General features: G+C 46.1%; 1 protein-coding gene across 3 annotated transcripts in view; it reads right to left on the bottom strand.

Annotated features, from left to right (window-relative positions):
- Nucleotides 1-23,176, bottom strand: part of LOC126475332 (neurotactin) — a 347,318-nt gene that overhangs the window by 71,127 nt on the left and 253,015 nt on the right. For all 3 annotated transcript variants that reach the window (XM_050103122.1, XM_050103121.1, XM_050103120.1), the window contains exon 3: nucleotides 15,950-16,093. In XM_050103122.1, coding sequence (XP_049959079.1) covers nucleotides 15,950-16,093 — 144 coding nt within the window. The remainder of the gene's footprint in view (nucleotides 1-15,949; nucleotides 16,094-23,176) is intronic.

The raw sequence follows: 23,176 nt of genomic DNA, 5'->3' as shown, positions 1-23,176 counted from the left end.
TAATTCCATTTAAATCATCAAAACATAACGAACATTGGAAACCTGACACTACTGAACTACTGAAAGCAACTACCAAACACCGACGAAGACGCACATCGTTCCGAGAAGCACGAGGAAAGCAAACTTAACGCTGGAAACAAGCACGGAGTCCTTCAACAAGCGCCGGTGAACATCTTTTAATGTTGAAGCCCCCTTGCAACTCACGAGAAAGAGTAAGAGAAAGTAGCAGCATGCAGCCACGAGAGGTAAGGGAGAACCCAACTAGGTTTAAAACGAAAAATGCGACTGCTAAGAGAAGTTACGCTGTAACATAAAAAGTAACTATAAATCCGAGCGCGCTTGCAACGAACCAGCGGCCTAAGTTGTAATGGGCGGATTCAACTTCCGGCTGCATGCAAACGAGGCTAAATTGGGAGGGGTAGAACACGACGCTACATAGAAAAATTGTAAGCAGAGAACACTTGATATCAGATACAAGAGAAGTTTTTAACTACGCACGAGCAACCGTCAAAAGCACAAGCAACTGCGCGAACCACGCCTCAGCCTTGACAAAAAAAAAGCAACTGCATAAAGACAGCAAATGTTTATAAAACAAGAGCAGAAAAAAACTGTTTAAGAGAACTCGCAGCAAGGGGTTTACGCGCTGAACGTCACGGGGAAACGCTTTCAAAACTAAGAAGTTAACAGGAGAACGCCACCAAACGGGGAAGACAACGATAATTGAAGTTAAAGGGATAGCAGAACTGAATTATAACGCAGATTCATTGAAAAAACAGTGCACTAATACTGTTGCAAGCAGTAAGTGGAAATGTGAAATATCCGAATGCCGAAGGAATAAAGAAAAAGAAAACAGTAACGGACTTACGACGACGATGCGAGAAAAACATAGAAGGCTACTAAAGAATATACATCAAATGTCACGATATGCTAACACTGAAGTCATTAACTCTTAAAAGGAAAAGGGGCCAATATCAAAGGATTCATAACACAAAACGTGATAGCCAAGAAAGCTGAAGACAGTCGTAAGGCAGAATGCAGAGTTAATATCACGGAAGAAAATTCAGTTTTGGGTTTAAGATCCCGCCGATGACTAGGTCATTGGGAAACCACTGCAAGCTTGGACTGTCGATGGAAATCGATTGTTTTCCTTTAAAAGAAATATCCCGGCTTTTGCCTGGATCGATTTTCTCTAAATAATATATCAATGAATAATACGAGGTGCACAAAACAGGAGAGGAATGGCGACCATAAATGAGGAAGGCATTCGCAAGGAAGAGTACTGTACTTTACACTGTGATATCAGTTGGCTACGTAATATTTTTTCGTCTAATTTGTTGTGTCCATCTGCTAAAATCGATACCAACGAAATCCTAATCTGATGTTTTTGTATTCCCATGTGTGCATGATGATGCCTCGAACCATGTTGCAGAAATAAAATAATTTAATTAGGATAACAATAATACAGCTACATCTACATTTACACTCCGCAAGCCACCCAAAGGTGTGTGGCGGAGGGCATTTTACGTGCTACTGTCATTACCTCCCTTTCCTGTTCCAGTCGCGTATGGTTCGCGGGAAGAACGACTGTCTGAAAGCCTCCGTGCGCGCTCTAATCTCTCTAATTTTACATTCGTGATCTCCTCGGGAGGTATAAGTAGGGGGAAGCAATATATTCGATACCTCATCCAGAAACGCACCCTCTCGAAACCTGGCGAGCAATCTACACCGCGATGCAGAGCGCCTCTCTTCCAGAGTCTGCCACTTGAGTTTATTAAACATCTCCGTAACGCTATCACGGTTACCAAATAACCCTGTGACGAAACGCGCCGCTCTTCTTTGGATCTTCTCTATCTCCTCCGTCAAACCGATCTGGTACGGATTCCACACTGATGAGCAATACTCAAGTATAGGTCGAACGAGAGTTTTGTAAGCCCCCTCCTTTGTTGATGGACTACATTTTCTAAGCACTCTCCCAATGAATCTCAACCTGGTACCCGCCTTACCAACAATTAATTTTATATGATCATTCCACTTCAAATCGTTCCGCACGCATACTCCCAGATATTTTACAGAAGTAACTGCTACCAGTGTTTGTTCCGCTATCATAAAATCATACAGTAAAGGATCCTTCTTTCTATGTATTCGCAATACATTACATTTGTCTATGTTAAGGGACAGTTGCCACTCCCTGCACCAAGTGCCTATCCGCTGCAGATCTTCCTGCATTTCGCTACAATTTTCTAATGCTGCAACTTCTCTGTATACTACAGCATCATCCGCGAAAAGCCGCATGGAACTTCCGACACTATCTACTAGGTCATTTATATATATTGTGAAAAGCAATGGTCCCATAACACTCCCCTGTGGCACGCCAGAGGTTACTTTAACGTCTGTAGACGTCTCTCCATTGATAACAACATGCTGTGTTCTGTTTGCTAAAAACTCTTCAATCCAGCCACACAGCTGGTCTGGCATTCCGTAGGCTCTTACTTTGTTTATCAGGCGACAGTGCGGAACTGTATCGAACGCCTTCCGGAAGTCAAGAAAATAAGCATCTACCTGGGAGCCTGTATCTAATATTTTCTGGGTCTCATGAACAAATAAAGCGAGTTGGGTCTCACACGATCGCTGTTTCCGGAATCCATGTTGATTCCTACATAGTAGATTCTGGGTTTCCAGAAACGACATGATACTCGAGCAAAAAACATGTTCTAAAATTCTACAACAGATCGACGTCAGAGATATAGGTCTATAGTTTTGCGCAACTGCTCGACGACCCTTCTTGAAGACTGGGACTACCTGTGCTCTTCTCCAATCATTTGGAACCCTCCGTTCCTCTAGAGACTTGCGGTACACGGCTGTTAGAAGGGGGGCAAGTTCTTTCGCGTACTCTGTGTAGAATCGAATTGGTATCCCGTCAGGTCCAGTGGACTTTCCTCTATTGAGTGATTCCAATTGCTTTTCTATTCCTTGGACACTTATTTCGATGTCAGCCATTTTTTCGTTTGTGCGAGGATTTAGAGAAGGAATTCCAGCGCGGTCTTCCTCTGTGAAACAGCTTTGGAAAAAGGTGTTCAGTATTTCAGCTTTACGCGTGTCATCCTCTGTTTCAATGCCATCATCATCCCGGAGTGTCTGGATATGCTGTTTCGAGCCACTTACTGATTTAACGTAAGACCAGAACTTCCTAGGATTTTCTGTCAAGTCGGTACATAGAATTTTACTTTCGAATTCACTGAACGCTTCACGCATAGCCCTCCTTACGCTAACTTTGACATCGTTTAGTTTCTGTTTGTCTGAGAGGTTTTGGCTGCGTTTAAACTTGGAGTGAAGCTCTCTTTGCTTTCGCAGTAGTTTCCTAACTTTGTTGTTGTACCACGGTGGGTTTCTCCCGTCCCTCACAGTTTTACTCGGCACGTACCTGTCTAAAACGCATTTTACGATTGCTTGAACTTTTTCCATAAACACTCAACATTGTCAGTGTCGGAACAGAAATTTTCGTTTTGATCTGTTAGGTAGTCTGAAATGTGCCTTCTATTACTCTTGCTAAACAGATAAACCTTCCTCCCTTTTTTTATATTCCTATTAACTTCCATATTCAGGGATGCTGCAACGGCCTTATGATCACTGATTCCCTGTTCTGCACTTAAAGAGTCGAAAAGTTCGCGTCTGTTTGTTATCAGTAGGTCCAAGATGTTATCTCCACGAGTCGGTTCTCTGTTTAACTGCTCGAGGTAATTTTCGGATAGTGCACTCAGTATAATGTCACTCGATGCTCTGTCCCTACCACCCGTCCTAAACATCTGAGTGATAGCAGTCTCTATAATCCCCATTTATAAAATTTAACAAACGGTCACTTTAGAGTTACAGCAAATATGGCTATACGTTGTCTGATCGAAGTCGTCGCCACATAGAACATGTCGTGAAACGAATATTCGACGGTTCGTTGCATAAGACTAAAAAATATTAATAACTTTGTGAGCAGTATCTTGGTGAATAGGAAAATGTCTTGATAGTATATATGCACCATCAGAATAAACTTTGTAATTATTAAGATCCTGCATTTCTTTGCGTTCTACGACAAACCGTCACATAGTCATTTAAAAACGCACTACATGTGGCGGCGGGTTCGATCAGACAGTTCATTGCAATCCAGGTCTCTTCTCACATATTTCTATCCAGTTGGTGCGTAAGACTTACAAAGTATTCACCAATTATTGTTTTACCTTGAGCATTATAATGCACAAGCTTTTGTTATGCATCGGAGAATGCTCTGAGAAGATCCCCTGTCATATGAAATCAACATTTAGCCTTCCTTGGCGATAAAGCATCCAAAGCAAGAAATTTTATGAAGTGACGGTAATCCATTTTATTTGTTTGAGCGAAACACGTGCAACATGACTGTTTTAAAAACAGCTGAAACAAACTTTCAAGTCAAGTTGACATCCGACTTCTGTTATTGAGCAACAAACTAAACTGTACACATGAAACTTCCTGGCAGATTAAAATTGTGTGCCGGACCGAGATTCGCAAGGCAAAGGTCCCGAGTTCGAGTCTCGGTCCGACACACAGTTTTAATCTGTCAGGTAGTTTCATATCATCGCACACTCCGCTGCAGGGTGAAAATCTATTCTGGAAACTGTACACATGTTTAGCAAACATAAAATTTCATTTCAATGAGGTTCATTTCAAACTTAGAAATTTTAATACCTTTTCTAGAACCGTGAAATCAGAGCTACTTGAAAGTGTTTTCTCTGAATCTCCACGAGTAGGGTGCTGGAAAGGAAGCTGTTGACGACTGAAAAGATTCCTCCGTGTGGACGGCAAGACAGAATGTTGAGGTTTCCTGCGAGTTACGAGAGAATTAGGTTATAAGTAAGGAAACTAGTTCACGCGGAAAGCGAAACATTCCAATGGTAAGTAGCAACGGAACACGCAGACACAGCGGCGGAAAGCGCGTGAACACTTAAGGCAGTTCTAACGGCGCCTATAGCGACAGAGCGGACAAAATTAACACGCAGTGACAACAGTGAGAAGTGCTCAAGAACACAGCGGAAGGTAAGCTGGGTACATTCGTAACTGCAAGCGAAGCAAGCACTCATGATCACGTATTCCGTGCAAGCATGGTACACATGGTTCAAATGGCCCTGAGCACTATGGGACTTAACATCGGAGGTCATCAGTCCCCTAGAACTTAGAACTACTTAAACCTAACTAACATAAGGACATCACACACATCCATTCCCGAGGCAGGATTCGAACCTACGACCGTAGCGGTCGCGCGGTGCCAGACTGAAGCACCTAGAACCGCTCGGCCACCGTGGCCGGCGAATAGTGCAAGCATGCACAAATGCCTTGCACAGTCCGAGCATGGTTGTACAAACATCAGTTTGTGTTCGGGATGATTCGAGCTCGGCCGACGACGGGCTCGCATTAGCCACGTTTGGTCTTGTGATTTTTCTTGCCTTCGTAAACCGCTTAAGGCGGTTGGCGGGATGGTTTCAGCGAATCCTTTCCCAAACCGAGCTTTTGCTTCGTCTTTAATGACCTGTTGTCAACGGGACTATACACGTCGGTTTTCCTTAGTTTTCTTGCCAAAGAGCGAAAAGTGTTGCAAAAACTCTGATTCGAATCCACGTGCATTAAAAACTCATTGTAATCGGAACAGAGACTTATACCATTTTCCCACTGCCCCGCTTTAAAATGGCTTCCCCCCTCTAGTATATCTGAAATGTATAGAAATTACCGAATCCCCTGTTTCTCAGAAACTATTAGGTTTCAGTCCTGACATGGACAGTAAAATTTTAGATTTCTCTAACAATTCTGCGTGTTCTGAAGTCTCTAATTTTTCGAAAACGGGAGTTAATTTCGAGTGGTCTAGTACGCCGAAACTCGCCGAAAGCTATAGGTCAAATGATCTGGGCACATCTCGCTAGATGGGAATCATTGGAGGACAGAAGACGGGCTTTTTGCAGAACTCTGTTGAGGAAGTTCAGAGAACCAGCATTTGTGACAGACTACTGAACGATTTGGATGCCCCCAACGTGTGGAGGTATACGTACAAGCAACCTTCTGTCCTCGTTCTACTGGCGAGTAGAACAGAAGAGTGTATTAAAAAGTACCCTCATAACCTCCGCCATGTACTGTACAGTCTCCTGCTGACTATGTATGTAGACGCAGGTATGGGGCATGTATCGGTTATTAATGCTATACTTGTTTTGTAAATGACGAACTTGTTATTAATGCTATCTTCGTCAACATTAACTGACTTTTAACTCTATGAAAATCGGATGTATACAGCAGTTCTCTTTCCCCTATCGTGTTGTGCTTCCGATTAAATGCTCGACACCCGCTTTTGGCTGTCTTAGGCTAGTATAAAAACTTCCCAGTAAAGACTACTTGAATAAGGGCCGCTCCTTACAATCTACGTTTGGGTATAGAAGGTAGCACATAGTTGGTACACACCGAAGGATACATGCATAGCGACACAATCTTCCCGTACATCTGGAGCGGAAGTTGGCTGAAAATATGTCACTCACATAACAATTCGTTTTATGACCTGGTCGGCGGAAGTGCGAACGCCTCAGTGCAGCATGTGCTTACAAACATTAAAGTTTAGTACATCCGCATTGCTAATACCTAGAAAAATGACCAACAGAGCATTGCAAACGGCACTAAGTCTAATCCTTGCCTGTTTTTAACACGTGACTCATGGTAATTCTATCCACAAAATTTTCACTGTTGTTACAGATACATAACTGTGTTGCCGATACGGCATTCTTCTGTTCTCCTAGACTATACCATAAGCCAATGACACCAAGTCTCCGCTAGAAGTGAACTTTACTACGTCACGCTGAGAAGCGAGAGAGAAACCTGGGCATGTGGCACCTTCTGCTATTTCAGCACTTCTCAAGAGCCAATGAGAGGGAGTCCACTCCTACACTACCCCAATTCTGCTATGTTTGCTGTTACTTTTTACTGTCTGCTTATATTGAAGTCTGGGTATTTTGTGTCAATCAAACTATCAGTATGGTAGTTGACTTTCGTGGCACATACTACGCACGATGTGAGATTTGACAACTGTTTGCCACTCATCGCACATACCATATATCATATATTTTTGGCGATTTCACTCTGTTTTATTCATTATGTAGCAAAAGACACAACACCTCCCCCCCCCCCCCCCTCCGGTTTTTATTTTGACGTTGGCTTACCAATAATTTGAGCCTATTTCACTTCTGATGATGACAGTTTAAGCTGTCGAAATCGGTAAAGTGAAACAAATAAAAGGTTTTCTTGTGCAGCTGACGACTGACTTTTTATCTTTGTTGTTATCTAAAGCTACTATTTCTCTCTTCTTAACGTCATCTTTAGTTATTGGTGTATTACTCTAAATGTATGCTAGAGCAGTAAATTCCAGCCTTGAGCCCTGGAGGTTCTAGGTTCAATACCCGATGGGGGGAGGGGGGGATGGATTATTCCCTGTCCCAGTCCCTCCACCGAGTGAGGTGGCGCAGTAGTTAGCACACTGGACTCGCATTCGGGAGGACGATTGTACAATCCCGCGTCCGGCCATCCTGATTTAGGTTTTCCGTGATTTCCCTAAATCGCTCCAGGTAAATGCCGGGGTGGTTCCTTTGAAAGGGCACGGCCGACTTCTTTCCCCGTCCTTCCCTAATCCGATGAGACCGATGACCTCGCAGTTTGGTCTCTTCCCCCAAACAACCTCCCCCCCCCCCCTCCAGGACACACCCAGGGTCATTCAGCCTGCTTTCACAAGAGTGCCAGGAAATCCGCGCAGGGATGATTGGTGGTCGGGGTGATGGGCCCACCACCCTCCCTTCTAGTGCCGCAGCGAAGATATGCTGCACTCTATCTGCAGTAAGGCCAATAGCCTGGTCACAGGCTTTTGCTATATACTCTTACTTTTACATTACTCTAATTATCTCTGGTCTGTGGTTTGCTGAGACAGTACATGGCGTCAAGCCTTTTGTAAACATAGCCCGGGGACCACGTCCCTCAACCCACTCTCCCGCTACCCCCTTGCCCACAACGCACCCTCCACGGCTCGCCTACACACCTCACCCCCCCCCTTCCCCCCGCCCCGCCCATGCTCCAACATTCTGACCTTCTCGGAGGTCAGTTCTGAGAGTATGGAGTGTTTTCGACTTCCCCCCGACGCACAACGTCCAAGTGCCTAGCTTCCTTAATGAATTGTAACAGCTGCACGGGAAGACCGTATCGTCACACGCGTATCGCCACAACACGCTCAAGCACTACACGTTGACAAGCTGGGATAACCGATAATCGGTTAAGCCCCAAGCAGCTCTTTCGTTCGTGATGCTCGCACAAACTAATGGTAAAGCGTGCTTGCAGCAAATGTTCGACGACGAATGCATGTCAAGCTTGCAGCTAATCGCGACGTAACAAAGAAGGCTGGCAAGCGACTCGCGAGATGTGCAAGCGCACAGAGGGCAGACAGCTGCCGTGCGCCGTGCGCGGTACCTGCGGCCTGGGCTTGCGGGGGCGGATGGAGACGAGCGGCAGCTGGATGGCGCCCAGCAGGCTCGGCCGCTTGTTCCTGCCGCCGCCCTCTCCGTTCTCCCCTTCGGCTGCTTCCTGGGCCGGCGACTCCTGTGCCTGTTCAATGGCGGTACGCACCAGCTCCCGAAAAAAGCTAATTTGCGCTCTCGTAACAGCCCAACCAAGTACAAATTATTGAAATTTAAAATTCAACACAGTCATCATATGTTACTCACCTGGCAAATCAACGATCACACAGCTGGACACTACAGAAAATATAGGGTTGTCTCATAAGTTCGTTCGCTTTAATTAACACTGCAAACACAAAGAAAGCCTGAGAACACACCTCCCCACAGCACAGCTACGACAAAATACCATTCTTCCAAAATGTGGGTGTTTTCAGGTTGTTGAACGCAACTTTTGACGGGTCACCATAGAGGTATCTGGTCTGACGTTGTCGTGGTGAAAGGCGACAATCGAGCGAGGTGGCGCAATCGTTAGCACACTGGACTCGCATTCGGGAGGACGACGGTTCAAACCCACATCCGGCCGTCCCGATTTGTGTTTTCCGTGATTTTCCTAAATCGCTCCAGGCAAATGCCGGGATGGTTCCTTTGAAAAGTCATGGAAGACTGTCTTCCCCAGCCTTCCCTAATCCGATGGGACAGATGAAATCGTTGTTTGGTCCCCTCCCTCAAATCAACCAACCAACCACAGACGACAACGTATCCCAAATCTAGTCTTATATCATCGATGACTGCCTTGAGACGATCCCATTGTGAACTGTATGTCTCTGAAGTGATAGTCTCTTTCGAAAGAAGTTCGTGATACAGGATACCTTTGCAATCCCACCAGAGGCATAGCACAACCTTTCTCTGATGTAAAGCTGGTATAGGAACCGATAGTGGTGGCTACCCTACCTTGCACCGTGATGTACTCTTCCTGAAGTTGTACACGATCCACTTCTCATGTCCAGTCACCAGCCGTTCCACAAAAGGATCATTCTGATGGCGTCTCAATAAGGAGTTACAGATGGACACGAACTGATTAAGTTCGCTTCACTTCGTTCATTTAGGGAACCCATACATCGCGAATATTTATTTAACACAGTTTCTTCAAGTTCCTGGCTACAGGAGCGACATTTAGTTCCAATGCCAACATCCACGTTGTCATTCGTGTGTTGTTGACAATCATGTCATTAAGCTGTTCCACGTCCACAACTGCTGGTCGTCCAGATCAAGAACTAAATTCCCAGCTCGACATTTACTAAACAGCTTTTGATATGCTCGAGCCGACAGTGCATTGTCATTGTACACAGCAGAAATCTTCTTCTGGTTTTGTGAGGCGGATTTTCCGTTACTATAGAGAAATAGCAAAAAATGTCGGAAATGTTCCTTCTTGTTTTGCATAGCTTGTAATCACACATTCACGGTGTTCCATCCAACGCCAGGCACACACACACACTGACATATCCAATGACGATGACGATGACATGTCAGGTTGTCGTCCTCTACGTCGCAGGGGCGATGAGGCAACTGTTTTACCCTCGGGTGGGGAGGGGGGGGGGGGACACGGCAGATGGTTTTCTGGCGCTGTGGATGGTTCGCTCGACCAAAATGATCGAACTCATGAGACAACCCAGTATAAACGGATACAATCTCTCGAAGTGTAACATTATTTGCGCCGGTTAAGGTGAAGGTTGAATTGAATTTTATTCCCATGACAGAACACCAGCAATGAACAAAACAGGCAGAAGGAAAAAATAGTCAGCCCCAGGAGACATCACACTAACATCGTGTAACGCCGCCACTAACATTGATGATGTCCTCCATTCGGCGAAGAAGAGAGCCCACAGGTTTCTTCAAGCATTCCATATCTAGTTGAAACTACTCACTGATGGACAGATCCCTTAGAGCAGTGGTAGTCAACTTGGTCCCTAAGGCCCACTAGCGTTCACCTTTCTTGATGGGCAGTAGACGGTGGGGGTTTTAAAGACATTTGCACTGAGACATCACAAAATTTTCGCTTAAAATATTTGGTAACTAATTATTCTTATAGCTTTAAACTTTCTGCAACTTTACTTCAGAAACTTTGTAACGTAAAGTTACTACCCTACTTTATGATTCACTGTTACTGAGAAAGCACTGGGTGGTTAGAAAATTTTACTGCTAACAGAGATGCAGAAATGCGCGGCAGTTAAAGAAATGTTGACTACCCCTGCCTTACAGCTACCAGATTGCGGAAATGTTGATTGCTACGTTTCACCGAAATTTCCAGTTAGTATTAGCTAGGGTGTACCAAATCTGGCTGTTTTAATTAGTCCCTAAAAGTGTAAAGTTGGACCTGCGACACTGAATGTCTGTTATTATGTTTCAGGTAGGTACGCCATTTGCTGTGATGGAAAGTTGGGAGGGCCTCAGCATGCTGTGGTTGTGAAGGCCTTCCATAAAAACACTGACTGTGTTGCTGCTGCTAGACTGGAATACGTTAGTCATTTCAAACGTAGACGGAATGATCTCTTACCGTCGGCACATGCAGTCAGGTCATGGGCGAAAAACCTCGAAGCAACCGGAAGTGAACTCAAACAGAAATCGCCAGAAAGGCCAGGAAGTTGCCGCTCAGAGGAACGAATAGAGGAGATGCAAAATGTTATGACCAAGAGCCTTGAGCGTTGTGTCAGACAAATTGCAGCAGTAGGGGGAATGCCCAGTAGTAGTTTGCACAGAATTTTACGCAATGATTTACAGTTACAACCGTACAAGATAAGTTTATATAACAGTTAAATGAAAGTGATCATGAAATGCGAATGACTCCTGTCTGTTTTTCACTAAAATTATGGACAATGAAGGCTTCATAAATTTGCTATGGATGAGTGACGAGGCACATTTCCATCTCAGTGGTTATCTCAACAAATAAAACTGCAGTTACTTGTGACAGGATAATCCTCACGAACTCCATCAATGCACCATACACACTGGTGAGAGTCACAGTGTAGTGCGCTGGCTCTTCATTGGGCATAATCAGCCCTTTCTTTCTTGTGAATGAACATGGACGAGCAATCGCAGTGGCATCTCAGTGGTATGCTGCCACGGTTGAGACATTCGTCGCACCTGAACATGAACAGTTTCCTGCAAACGAGAATTGGTTTCAGGAAGATGGTGCTGTGCCTTATTATGATCAAATTTCAATGGCAGCGGTGCGCAGAGTGTTTGATAACCACAACATTTCAAGGAATGTAGACTTCTGCGGCCTCCCAGATCTGCCGACGTATTGGACAGTGCATGTTAAATGTCTCCACACAATTGTGAAACTGAAAGAAACCATTCATGAAAAAATCAGAAACATTCCTACACATGTGCTCGAACGTGCACTGGACGATTCACACCGAAGATGGTCTGAGTGTCAACATAACAATGGTGGCCACCTACAAGACATCATTTTCGAAACATTGTAACAATACGTGAAATAGCAGTACCCAACGTTTTCGTTGCTGTGACTGAAAATGTTTTACCGTATAATGTTCAGCCTATTTCACACCATCAAAATTGGCCCGTTTTTATACCAAACTCTGTAGTTTCTATGAGATCAAGGTGGGTGGTTTCGAGGAGGAGTCGAGGAGCAATAGGGTGTCCGTGCGATTATCAAACCAGGAACGTCCGCCAGTAGCCCAGGGAACATGGCTATTGTAATCCTGGAAGATGGGAGGAGATGTAGGCTAAAGGGCAACACTTGGTCACGGTGAACTGAACATCCTGGTGAGTGGGCCAAAGTCATGGTACGTAAAACACAACAAAACGTTGCAGAACCACCTTCAGCCTGAACACACTGCGGCTTCGTGCTCTCCATGCCTGGTATCATGGTAACAGATGAAAAATCGCAGTTCCACGGATCACACTACACGCCTTCACTCAGATACGGGCCAGTTTCTGCTGTGCTTGCTCCACTGAAAACGTGCCACTTTATTTTCCGCTCTGAGCAATAGTTTTGTGCCACATACCCGGCTTCTAATGTCCTTTGTACACAGTTCCCTACTCAATGAACTCTCGGAAGATGGTTGAGACTGACGTGCAATCACTGACGCACCAATTCCAAACGGATTTCAAACCGATTTCACTGACGGGGGTTGACGCTAGTCCCCGCTCCCTGTCGGTTAATATCTTAGCACGACCGCTGTTCTTTCGCCACGTTATACGGCTGCGAGTGGCACACAATGCCTTGTGGACACGTTGGTCAATTCACGTTTATGCACCGACAAGTCGGACTACTTGATTAGCGTCCAAACATGGTACTTCCTGTGTATCATTCTGACACGTGTCCACCTGGACCCACCTTACTGCGCTGATGCCATACTTCTGATGCACATACACACCACATCACTGCCATACCATACGTTGGCGGTGGAGGGTCACACGACCATTGGGTATACAGTTCTACGTCATCTCCAAAGCAACCAGCGTCCTTCTTAAAGGGCGACTAACGCTTTGTCCGTGTTATTGCTACCAGAAATGGCAGATCACATTGTATGTACCAAACTAATCCACAAATTTAATAAGGTATCCTTCCAACTTCATTGCATCCGCATAGAAATTAACATTTCGTGTTTGTTACCCTTCCTGATGTGGCATTTTCCTTCTTCTTTTGGCAGTCCAGGATTAGGCATTTAGGCCTGTTCCAACCTCCTCTTCCTCAGCCTTCCATCAGTTCTTCGCCCAATAGGGGTGTATTTCTTTGCTTCTGGAGAGATTCTCTGAGATGACATACGCAGCGCATGCTGTTTCTACTCCTGCTTTCGCTGGACTGCTTCTTCACATCATGCCTGTGCCCCTATTTTGAACCCTATTTTTTCATTTCTTATTTTATATTGTATTGTTCAGTATTTTACTGATCTGAGGAACTTAATTTCTGATGTTTCATGTTGTCTTAAGTCTTTTAATCTTAATGTCCAACTTCTGCTTCATATAGTGTAGTAGTGCCATTACTATTAAATTTGATTTGGCTTTTCCTTCTTGTTTTAACCTTCAATGTTGTTGTTGTCGTACCACATATATGTTGGAGGTATTAATTTTCTTATTTATGTCTTTCTCTTCTTCAAAAATTATGTCACATCCTAGATGCTGGAAATTGGAGACACTTCTGTTACTATGTCCTCATGGGACATTTTTCTAAACAAAGCCGTTGTTTTGATTTTAGTTATTGATACATACAGGTTATAATTTAGGCTTATATTGATTAATCTACACACATCAAAAAAAGTTTTGCATCACCTAGGTTCCCATAGGTCTGGAACCTGTACAGAAAATTGGAATAGAGATCAACATAAACATTATTTCCGTCGTTTTTATTGTTGCTCATGAAAACCACACATTGGATGGTGTACTACCATACAGGAAGACCTTCAGAGTTGGTGATCCAGATTGCTGTACACATCGGTACCTCTAATACCCAGTAGCACGACCTCTTGCATCGATGCATGCCTGTATTCTTCGTGGCATACTGTCCACAAGTTCGTCAAGGCACTGTTGGTCCAGATTGTCCCACTCCTCAACGGCGATTCGCCGTAGATCCCTCAGAGTAGTTGGTGGGTCACGTCGTCCATAAACAGCCCTTTTGAGTGCATCCCAGGCATGTTCGAAAGGGTTCATGTCTGGAGAACATGCTGGCCACTCTAGTCGAGCGAATTCGTTATCCTGAAGGAAGACATCCATAAGATGTGCACGATGGAGGCGCGAATTGTCGTCCATGAAGACGAATGCTTCGCCAGTATGCTGCCGATATGGTTGCACTATCGGTCGGAGGACGGCATTCACGTATCATAAAGCCGTTACTGCGCCTTCCATGACCAACAATGGCGTACTTCGGCCCCTCATAATGCCACCCCAAAACAGCAGGGAACCTCCACCTTGCTGCACTAGCTGAAAAGTGTATCTAAGGCGTTCAGCCTGAGCGAGTTGCTTCGAAACACGTCTCCGACGATTGTCTTGTTGAAGGCATATGCGACACTTATCGGTGAAGAGAGCGTGATGTCAATCCTGAGCGGTCCATTCGGCATGTTGTTGGGCCCATCTGTACCGCGCTGCATGGAGTCGTGGTTGCAAAGATGGACTTCGTCATGGGCGTCGGGAGTGAATATGCGCATCATGCAGCCTATTGCACACAGTTTGAGTTGTAACACGACGTCCTATGGCTGCACGAGAAGCATTATTGTTGTCAGGGTTCCTCCGAGCCATAATTCGTAGGTAGCGGTAATCCAGTGTAGTAGTAGCCCTTGGGCAGCCTGAGCGAGGCATGTCATCGACAGTTCCTGTCTCTTTGTATCTCCTCCATGTCCGAACAACATCGCTTTGGTTCGCTCCAAGATGCCTGGACACTTCCCTTTTTGAGAGCCTTCCTGGCACAAAGTAACAATGAGGATGCGATCGAACCGCGACATTGACCGTCTAAGCATGTTGAACTACAGACAACACGAGCCGTGTACGTCCTTCCTGGTGGAATGACTGGAAATGATTGGCTGTCGGACCTCCTCCGTCTAATAGGCGCTGCTCATGCATGATTGTTTACATCTTTGGGCGCGTTTAGTGACATCTGAACAGTCAAAGGAACTGTTTCTTTGATACAATATCCACAGTTAATGTCTGTCTTCAGGAGTTCAGGGAACTGGAGTGATGCAAAATTCTTTTTGATGTATGTACTTACTGCCATTTGTAGTTGACGCTCACTGTCCTGTATAATAACTTGGTCGTCGGCATTTATCTGTCCCAATTCTTCTACCTTAAATTATATTGTCCTTACTCCATTTCCTGACCAGGCTGTCGACGCAGATGTCGAAGAGTGTCCATAACAAGCTACACCTGCTGTAATTACATGGTCTATTTCTACTTATGCTCTCAGCGTTTTGCCAGTAGTTATTCTCGTTTTGATGTTTTTATGTAGAGCTGAGCAAACTTCTGTCAAGTGCCTGGGGAAACTTCTTTCCTCCATTATTGACCAGGGTATTTTGTGGATGCACTCAGAATCGTTTTTCGTAGTCGTTAAATGATGAGTTTGTTTTCAGATTGAATTCTCGTCTTTCTCCTCAGGCGTGACGAAGCGAGTTTTTCTAGGGGAGCAAACCAATCAGACAAAGCCTGGTGTTCCAAGTTGGCGGTTATGCGATAAGGCCGGTAACCCATAAGTGTAAAAATCATACTCTTAAGCCCCAGAATAAAACTCGGATGAAAACTGGAATCGTGTCGCATTTATAATGACCAGAACTGAACGTTGTCTCCTTAGCACTATGTCACAACGTTGTCGCGGAATCTTTTATCGCACACATTGTTACTTAGTTACTTACGGACACACGTGTACGACACGCAGTAGGCTACAGAGCTGTATTTGGAAGAGGAAGCGTTTGTCGCGCCTCTGTAAGGAGGGCAGCGGGCGCACTGACCTTCTTCTTGGCGAAGGGGTTGGGCAGCAGCTTGGGCCTGCGCGGGGTGTCTCCCTCGCCGCCCCCGGCGCCGTCCGCCTGCGGCTGCTGGCCCGACTCCTGCTGCAGCAGGTCCTTCGCCTCCTCTCCGTCCAGTTCGCCCTCCTGCGCAACACAAGCAGCCCTCCTTACCCACGAGCAGCTCGCAGTGCAGGCACACGCATTACCCTAAACAGCACGCTACGAAAATAACAGTTGCGGCATGCTACACACGTAAACAACTGAATGTTTATGTATCCGTTATACAGAGTAGGCCGGAAAATATTTCACACACCTTACGGTAGGCATCCCAACTTACATCAGTCGCCCCACTTGTGGACAAGGTAAGTTGGGTTGCCTGTTATAAGATGCAAGAAATACACCACTGGCCATTAAAATTCCTACACCAAGAAGAAATGAAGATGATAAACGGTTATTCATTGGACAAATATATTATACTGGAACTGACATGTGATTACATTTTCATGCAGTTTGGGTGCATAGATCCTGAGAAATCACTACACAGAACAACCACCTCTGGCCGTAATAACGGCGTTGATACGCCTGGGCATTGAGTCAAACAGAGCTTGGATGGCGTGTACAGGCACAGGTGCCCATGCAGCTTCAACACGATACCACAGTTCATCAAGAGTAGTGACTGGCGTATTGTGACGAGCCAGTTGCTTGGCCACCAATGACCAGACGTTTTCAGTCGGTGCGAGATCTGCTGGCCAGAGCAGTAGTCGAGCATTTTCTCTATCCAGAAAAGCCCGTACAGGACCTGCAACATGCGGTCGTGCATTATCCTGCTGAAATGTAGGGTTTCGCAGGGATCGAATGAAGGGTACAGCCACGGGTCGTAACACATCCGAAATGTAACGTCCACTGTCCAAAGTGCCATCAATGCGAACAAGAGGTGACCGAGACGTGTAACCAACGGCACCCCGTACCATCATGCCGGATGATACGCCAGTATGGCGATGACGAATACTCGCTTCCAATGTGCGTTCACCGCGATGTCGCCAAACACGGATGTGACCATCGTGATGCTGTAAACAGAACCTGGATTCATCCGAAAAAATGACATTTTGCCATTCGTGCACCCAGTTTCGTCGTTGAGTACACCATCGCAGGTGCTCCTGTCTGTGATGCAGCGTCAAGATTAACCGCAGCCATGGTCTCCGAGCTGATAGTCCATGCTGCTGCAAACGTCGTCGAACTGTTCGTGCAGATGGTTGTTGTCTTGCAAACGACCCCATCTGTTGACTCAGGGATCGAGACGTAGCTGGACGATCCGTTACAGCCATGCGGGTAAGATGACTGTCATCTCGACTGCTAGTGATAAGAGGTCGTTGGGATCCAGCACGGCGTTCCGTATTACCCTTCTGAACCCACCGATTCCATATTCTGCTAACAGTCATTGGATCTCGACCAATGCGAGCAGCAATGTCGCGATACGATAAACCGCGATCGCGATAGGCTACAATCCGACCTTTATCAAAGTCGGAAACGTTACGGTACGCATTTCTCCCCCTTACACGAGGCATCACAACAAAGTTTCACCAGGCAATGCCGGTCAACTTCTGTTTGTGTACGAGAAAATGGTTCAAATGGCTCTGAGCACTATGGGACTCAACTGCTGTGGTCATAAGTCCCCTAGAACTTAGAACTACTTAAACCTAACTAACCTAAGGACATCACACACATCCATGCCCGAGGCAGGATTCGAACCTGCGACCGTAGCGGTCGTGGGGTTCCAGACTGTAGCGCCTTTAACCGCTCGGCCACTCCGGCCGGCTGTGTACGAGAAATTGGTTGGAAACTTTCCTCATGTCAGCACGTTGTAGGTGTCGCCACCGGCGCCAACCTTGTGTGAATGCTCTGAAAAGCTAATCATTTGCATATCACAGCATCTTCTTCCTGTCGGTTAAATTTCGCGTCTGTAGCCCGTCATGTTCGTGGTGTAGCAATTTGAATGTCCAGTACTGTATTTTCCGTGCCAGTTTTATCTTATCCACTCTGAACAAGTATTTTTGTATTTATTACCATTATGTTCTGATACTTTGCCGAGGTAATATCATTTATGTTCTGCATACAGAGTGAGGTTGGTTGGTTGGTTTTGGGGGAAGAGACCAAACAGCGAGGTCATCGGTCTCATCGGATTAGGGAAGGACAGGGAAGGAAGTCGGCCGTGCCCTTTCAGAGGAACCATCCCGGCATGTGCCTGGAGCGATTTAGGGAAATCACGGAAAACCTAAATCAGGATGGCCGGACGCGGGATTGAACCGTCGTCCTCCCGAATGCGAGTCCAGTGTGCTAACCACTGCGCCACCTCGCTCGGTCACAGAGTGAGGTGTCTGTCATTCTCCTACGGAAGCTATGTCACGCTTGCCACTGGTCCGTACTGCAGCAGAAGGTGTCGAACCGCCAACGCATACTGCTGTAAACTGTGAACCTACTTCATATATTCTAGAATAATAATGCTCACTCAGCTTCGTGGTAATCGGACTAATGTAATGGGTTCGTTACATCGGATAAACAGACAACTGTTCCAACGAACCGTGTGTCTAAGACCATATGTCCTCTGCATCGTATATTTACAGGAAAATGCAGTGTGTTTCACAATTACTGTTACAGGCTTCTAAGGGTTGTACATAAAGTATTGATAAAAGCCCCATGTCTGGAAATGTATCGTTTGGATATACACGGAAGCGCCAAAGAAACTGATATAGGCATGAGTATTCAAATACAGAGATACATAAACAAGCAGAAGACGACACTGTGGTCGGCAACGCCTATATAATACAACAAATGTTTGGCGCAGTTGTTAGATCGGTTACTGCTGCTACAATGGCAGGTTATCATGAATTGAGTGAGTTTTAACGTGGTGTTATAGACGACGCACGAGCAATGGGACACAGCATCTCCGAGGTGGCAATGAAGTGGGGATTTTTCCGTACGACAACTTCACGAAAGTACCGTGAATTTCAGGAATCCGGTAAAACATCGAATCTCCGACATCGCTGCTTCCGGAAAAAGACCTGCAAGAACGGGACCAACGACGACTGAAGACAATCATTCAACGTGACGGACGTGCAATCATTTCGCAAACTGCTGCAGATTTCAATGCTGGGCCATCAACAACTGTCAGCGTACGAACGATTCGACGAAATATCATCGATATGAGCTTTCGGAGCCGAAGGCTCACTCATATACCCTTGATGACTGCACGACACAAAGCCTTATGCCTCTCCTGGCTCCGTCAATGAGCAGTCTAAGGAGCTGCACGCTGCAGTTATAGACTGTATGGCTGCTCCCGGCGGAGGTTCGAGTCCTCCCTCGGGCATGGGTGTGTTTGTTTGTCCTTAGGATAATTTAGGTTAAGTAGTGTGTACGCTTAGGGACTGATGACCTTAGCAGTTAAATCCCATAAGACTTCACGAACATTTTTTTGCTCCGTCAATACCGACATTGGACTGTTGATGACTGGAAACATGTTGCCTGGTCGGACGAGTCTCGTTTCAAATTCTACCGAGCGGATGGACGTGTACGAATACGGAGACTACCTCATGAATCCATGGACCACGCATGTCTGCAGGGGACTGTTCAAGCTGATGGCGCCTCTGTAATGGTGTGAGGCGTGTGCAGTTGGCGTGACATGAGAACCATGATAGGTCTAGATAAAACTCTGACAGGTGACACGTACGTAAGCATCCTGTCTGATCACCAGCATCCATTCATGTCCATTGTGCATTCCGGCGAACTTGGGTAATTCCAGCAGGACAATTCGACTCTTCACAGGTCCAGAATTGCTACAGAGTGGCGCAAGGAACACTCTTGTGAGTGTTAAACACTTCCGCCGGCCACCAGACTCCCCAGACATGAACGTTATTGACCATATCTGGAATGTCTTGCAACGCGCTGTTCAGAAGAGATCTCCACCCCCACGTACTCTTAATGATTTATGGATAAACCTACAGGATTCATGGTGTCAATTCTACTACTTCAGACATTAGTCGAGTCCATGTCACGTCGTGTTGCGGCACTTCTGCGTGCTGCGTCCTGCACGATTTTAGACAGGTGTGCCAGTTTCTTTGACTCTTCAGTGTAAAATAAGCTTGAAGATCGGACCACATTAAAATCTCCACCTTTTCGGTACCGAACGTAATGTAAAAGCTGCACAACGCATCGAGAACACTTTCCGGAACCCCTCAAATACCATTTTCGTCCGACTATAAGAATGAGTGCCTGGAACTGGTAGGCTCCCAGCTAGGGAGGGGTGACTGCGGTGTTCCACGGACGCGCACGTGTTTGTGGACTGTGTGTGTGAAGTCATGCACCGCAGATACATTTTGTGCAACGAATAGCAGGGTCGTCACAAGGAGCAGCTCCTGCAGTGAGTGCACACACGTCAGAGGTCATTGCTTCGCTGTGTGCGTGGCGTGAAGGGGGAAATTTGGAAGTGATCCGATCTTCAAACTTATCTTGCATCCAAACGGTGCATTTTCGGTCATGGTTTCCTTATCAGAACTTTATCTACTAAGTTCTGCAATGACAAAAGGCACTCACATTTAACACTTTTTATAAGGAATAATTTTACGACAGCCACGATTCTCATAATGTGTACTTCCCACGAGATAGCGCTGAACACAGTTTATTATTTCACTTGTGACGGTAATAGTAGCAATAAGAATCACAACAATAATAACAACTTCGAGTGGCTGAACGAGCTGGTGCAAGTCTTTAATTGGACGCCACTACGGCGGCTTCAGTGCCCATAAGGTATGCCAGAAATCCTGCCAGGAGAAGGGACCCACAGTTTAGGGTGAAATCCTAACAACAAGTCGTTGCTACCGAATCTTCACATCGCTGAGAGGTGAAGGCTACGTTACAGGCAGGCTGGAAAATTTCCGTGGTCTGACCGGGATTCGATCCGACTACTTCTCGTTTTCCAGGCACGCGCTTGACCACTAGACCATCGGCCGCCCTTCCCCCCTTATGTAACTAGTTTACGGGCTCTCGTCACTCTCTCTAAGTCCAAATCACCCATCCTGCGCGTCTATATAAATTAGTTAATTTCATCTAGTCCGCGCTAAGAACACTTCACTTACTTGCTTACTTCACTCGAAACTACTCAATCCAATTTCTATACACAGGCGCCTATGTAGAGGTTAGCTTACTATGTGCCCCCAGTGGCTGCCATACATATACGTATTTGTCTGCGATCTTTAAACTCTTCGTAACTCACCATCATTACCAGTTAATTTTAATTGTGAACATTTTAGGTTACCATTTACAGTGGCTGTTTTGATATAGACTAAAACAACAAGTTTACTGTGACCCTTCACAACTTATTTTGTTTCCACTTACGCGATTCAGAGGATTAAACGTACGTCATAGGTGGATTTATGTAAATACACATGTACAGTGTGACAATTATTGAACTATATGAAAAAAAACGTAAATTAGTTACAAGCTACGGCGTTCACACACTTTTTTTCAACATGTAAACGTCACTACAGATATTCGGATTTAGGTTAAGTCATGTTCGATATGCCTGCCCCATCATTGGCGATGATGTGGCGCAGACGAATAGGGAAATTATGCATGACCAACTAAAGTGTCGGGACATTGATCCTGTCGGAGACCTCCTGAATGGCTGTTTTCAGTTCAGCAATGGTTTTGGGTTTATTGCTGTACAACTTGTCTTTAACATAGCCCCACAAAAACAGTCGCATGTACCCACATCCGGAGACTATTGCGGCCAATCGAGGCCAAAACCAGTGGCATCTGGGTACTGCAGAGCCAGAATGCGGCCCCTAAAGTGCTCCTCCGGGACATCAAACAGCCTCTTGCTTCGATGGGGTCGAGCTCTGTCTTGCGTAAACCACATCTTGTCGACATCAGGATCACTTTGGATAACGGGGATTAAATAATCTTCCAAAACCTTCACGTACCGTTCGGTAGTCACCGTGACATCAAGGAACATCGCACCGATTACACCGTGACTTGACTTTGGACGTCACACAGTCAGTTGTTGAGGATGAAGAGATTTCTCGATAGCGAAATGCGGACTCTCAGTCCCCCATATGGGCCAATTATGCTTATTGACGAACTCATCCAAATGAAAGTGGCCTTCGTCGTTAAACCATGTATGCTTACGCATATCAATTCCCATCATGCCCCGCGGCCAACCGTGCAGTTTAAACGTCCTTACCCAAACTGTTCAGAAACTATGACAACTTTATTTCATATACACTCCTGGAAATTGAAATAAGAACACCGTGAATTCATTGTCCCAGGAAGGGGAAACTTTATTGACACATTCCTGGGGTCAGATACATCACATGATCACACTGACACAACCACAGGCACATAGACACAGGCAACAGAGCATGCACAATGTCGGCACTAGTACAGTGTATATCCACCTTTCGCAGCAATGCAGGCTGCTATTCTCCCATGGAGACGATCGTAGAGATGCTGGATGTAGTCCTGTGGAACGGCTTGCCATGCCATTTCCACCTGGCGCCTCAGTTGGACCAGCGTTCGTGCTGGACGTGCAGACCGCGTGAGACGACGCTTCATCCAGTCCCAAACATGCTCAATGGGGGACAGATCCGGAGATCTTGCTGGCCAGGGTAGTTGACTTACACCTTCTAGAGCACGTTGGGTGGCGCGGGATACATGCGGACGTGCATTGTCCTGTTGGAACAGCAAGTTCCCTTGCCGGTCTAGGAATGGTAGAACGATGGGTTCGATGACGGTTTGGATGTACCGTGCACTATTCAGTGTCCCCTCGACGATCACCAGTGGTGTACGGCCAGTGTAGGAGATCGCTCCCCACACCATGATGCCGAGTGTTGGCCCTGTGTGCCTCGGTCGTATGCAGTCCTGATTGTGGCGCTCACCTGCACGGCGCCAAACACGCATACGACCATCATTGGCACCAAGGCAGAAGCGACTCTCATCACTGAAGACGACACGTCTCCATTCGTCCCTCCATTCACGCCTGTCGCGACACCACTGGAGGCGGGCTGCACGATGTTGGGGCGTGAGCGGAAGACGGCCTAACGGTGTGCGGGACCGTAGCCCAGCTTCATGGAGACGGTTGCGAATGGTCCTCGCCGATACCCCAGGAGCAACAGTGTCCCTAATTTGCTGGGAAGTGGCGGTGCGGTCCCCTACGGCACTGCGTAGGATCCTACG

The sequence above is a fragment of the Schistocerca serialis genome, chromosome 4 (assembly GCF_023864345.2).
Source record: "Schistocerca serialis cubense isolate TAMUIC-IGC-003099 chromosome 4, iqSchSeri2.2, whole genome shotgun sequence".
NCBI lineage: Eukaryota > Metazoa > Arthropoda > Insecta > Orthoptera > Acrididae > Schistocerca > Schistocerca serialis.
Note: the sequence above shows the minus strand (reverse complement) of the source record. Positions and strands in the feature narration are given on the sequence as shown.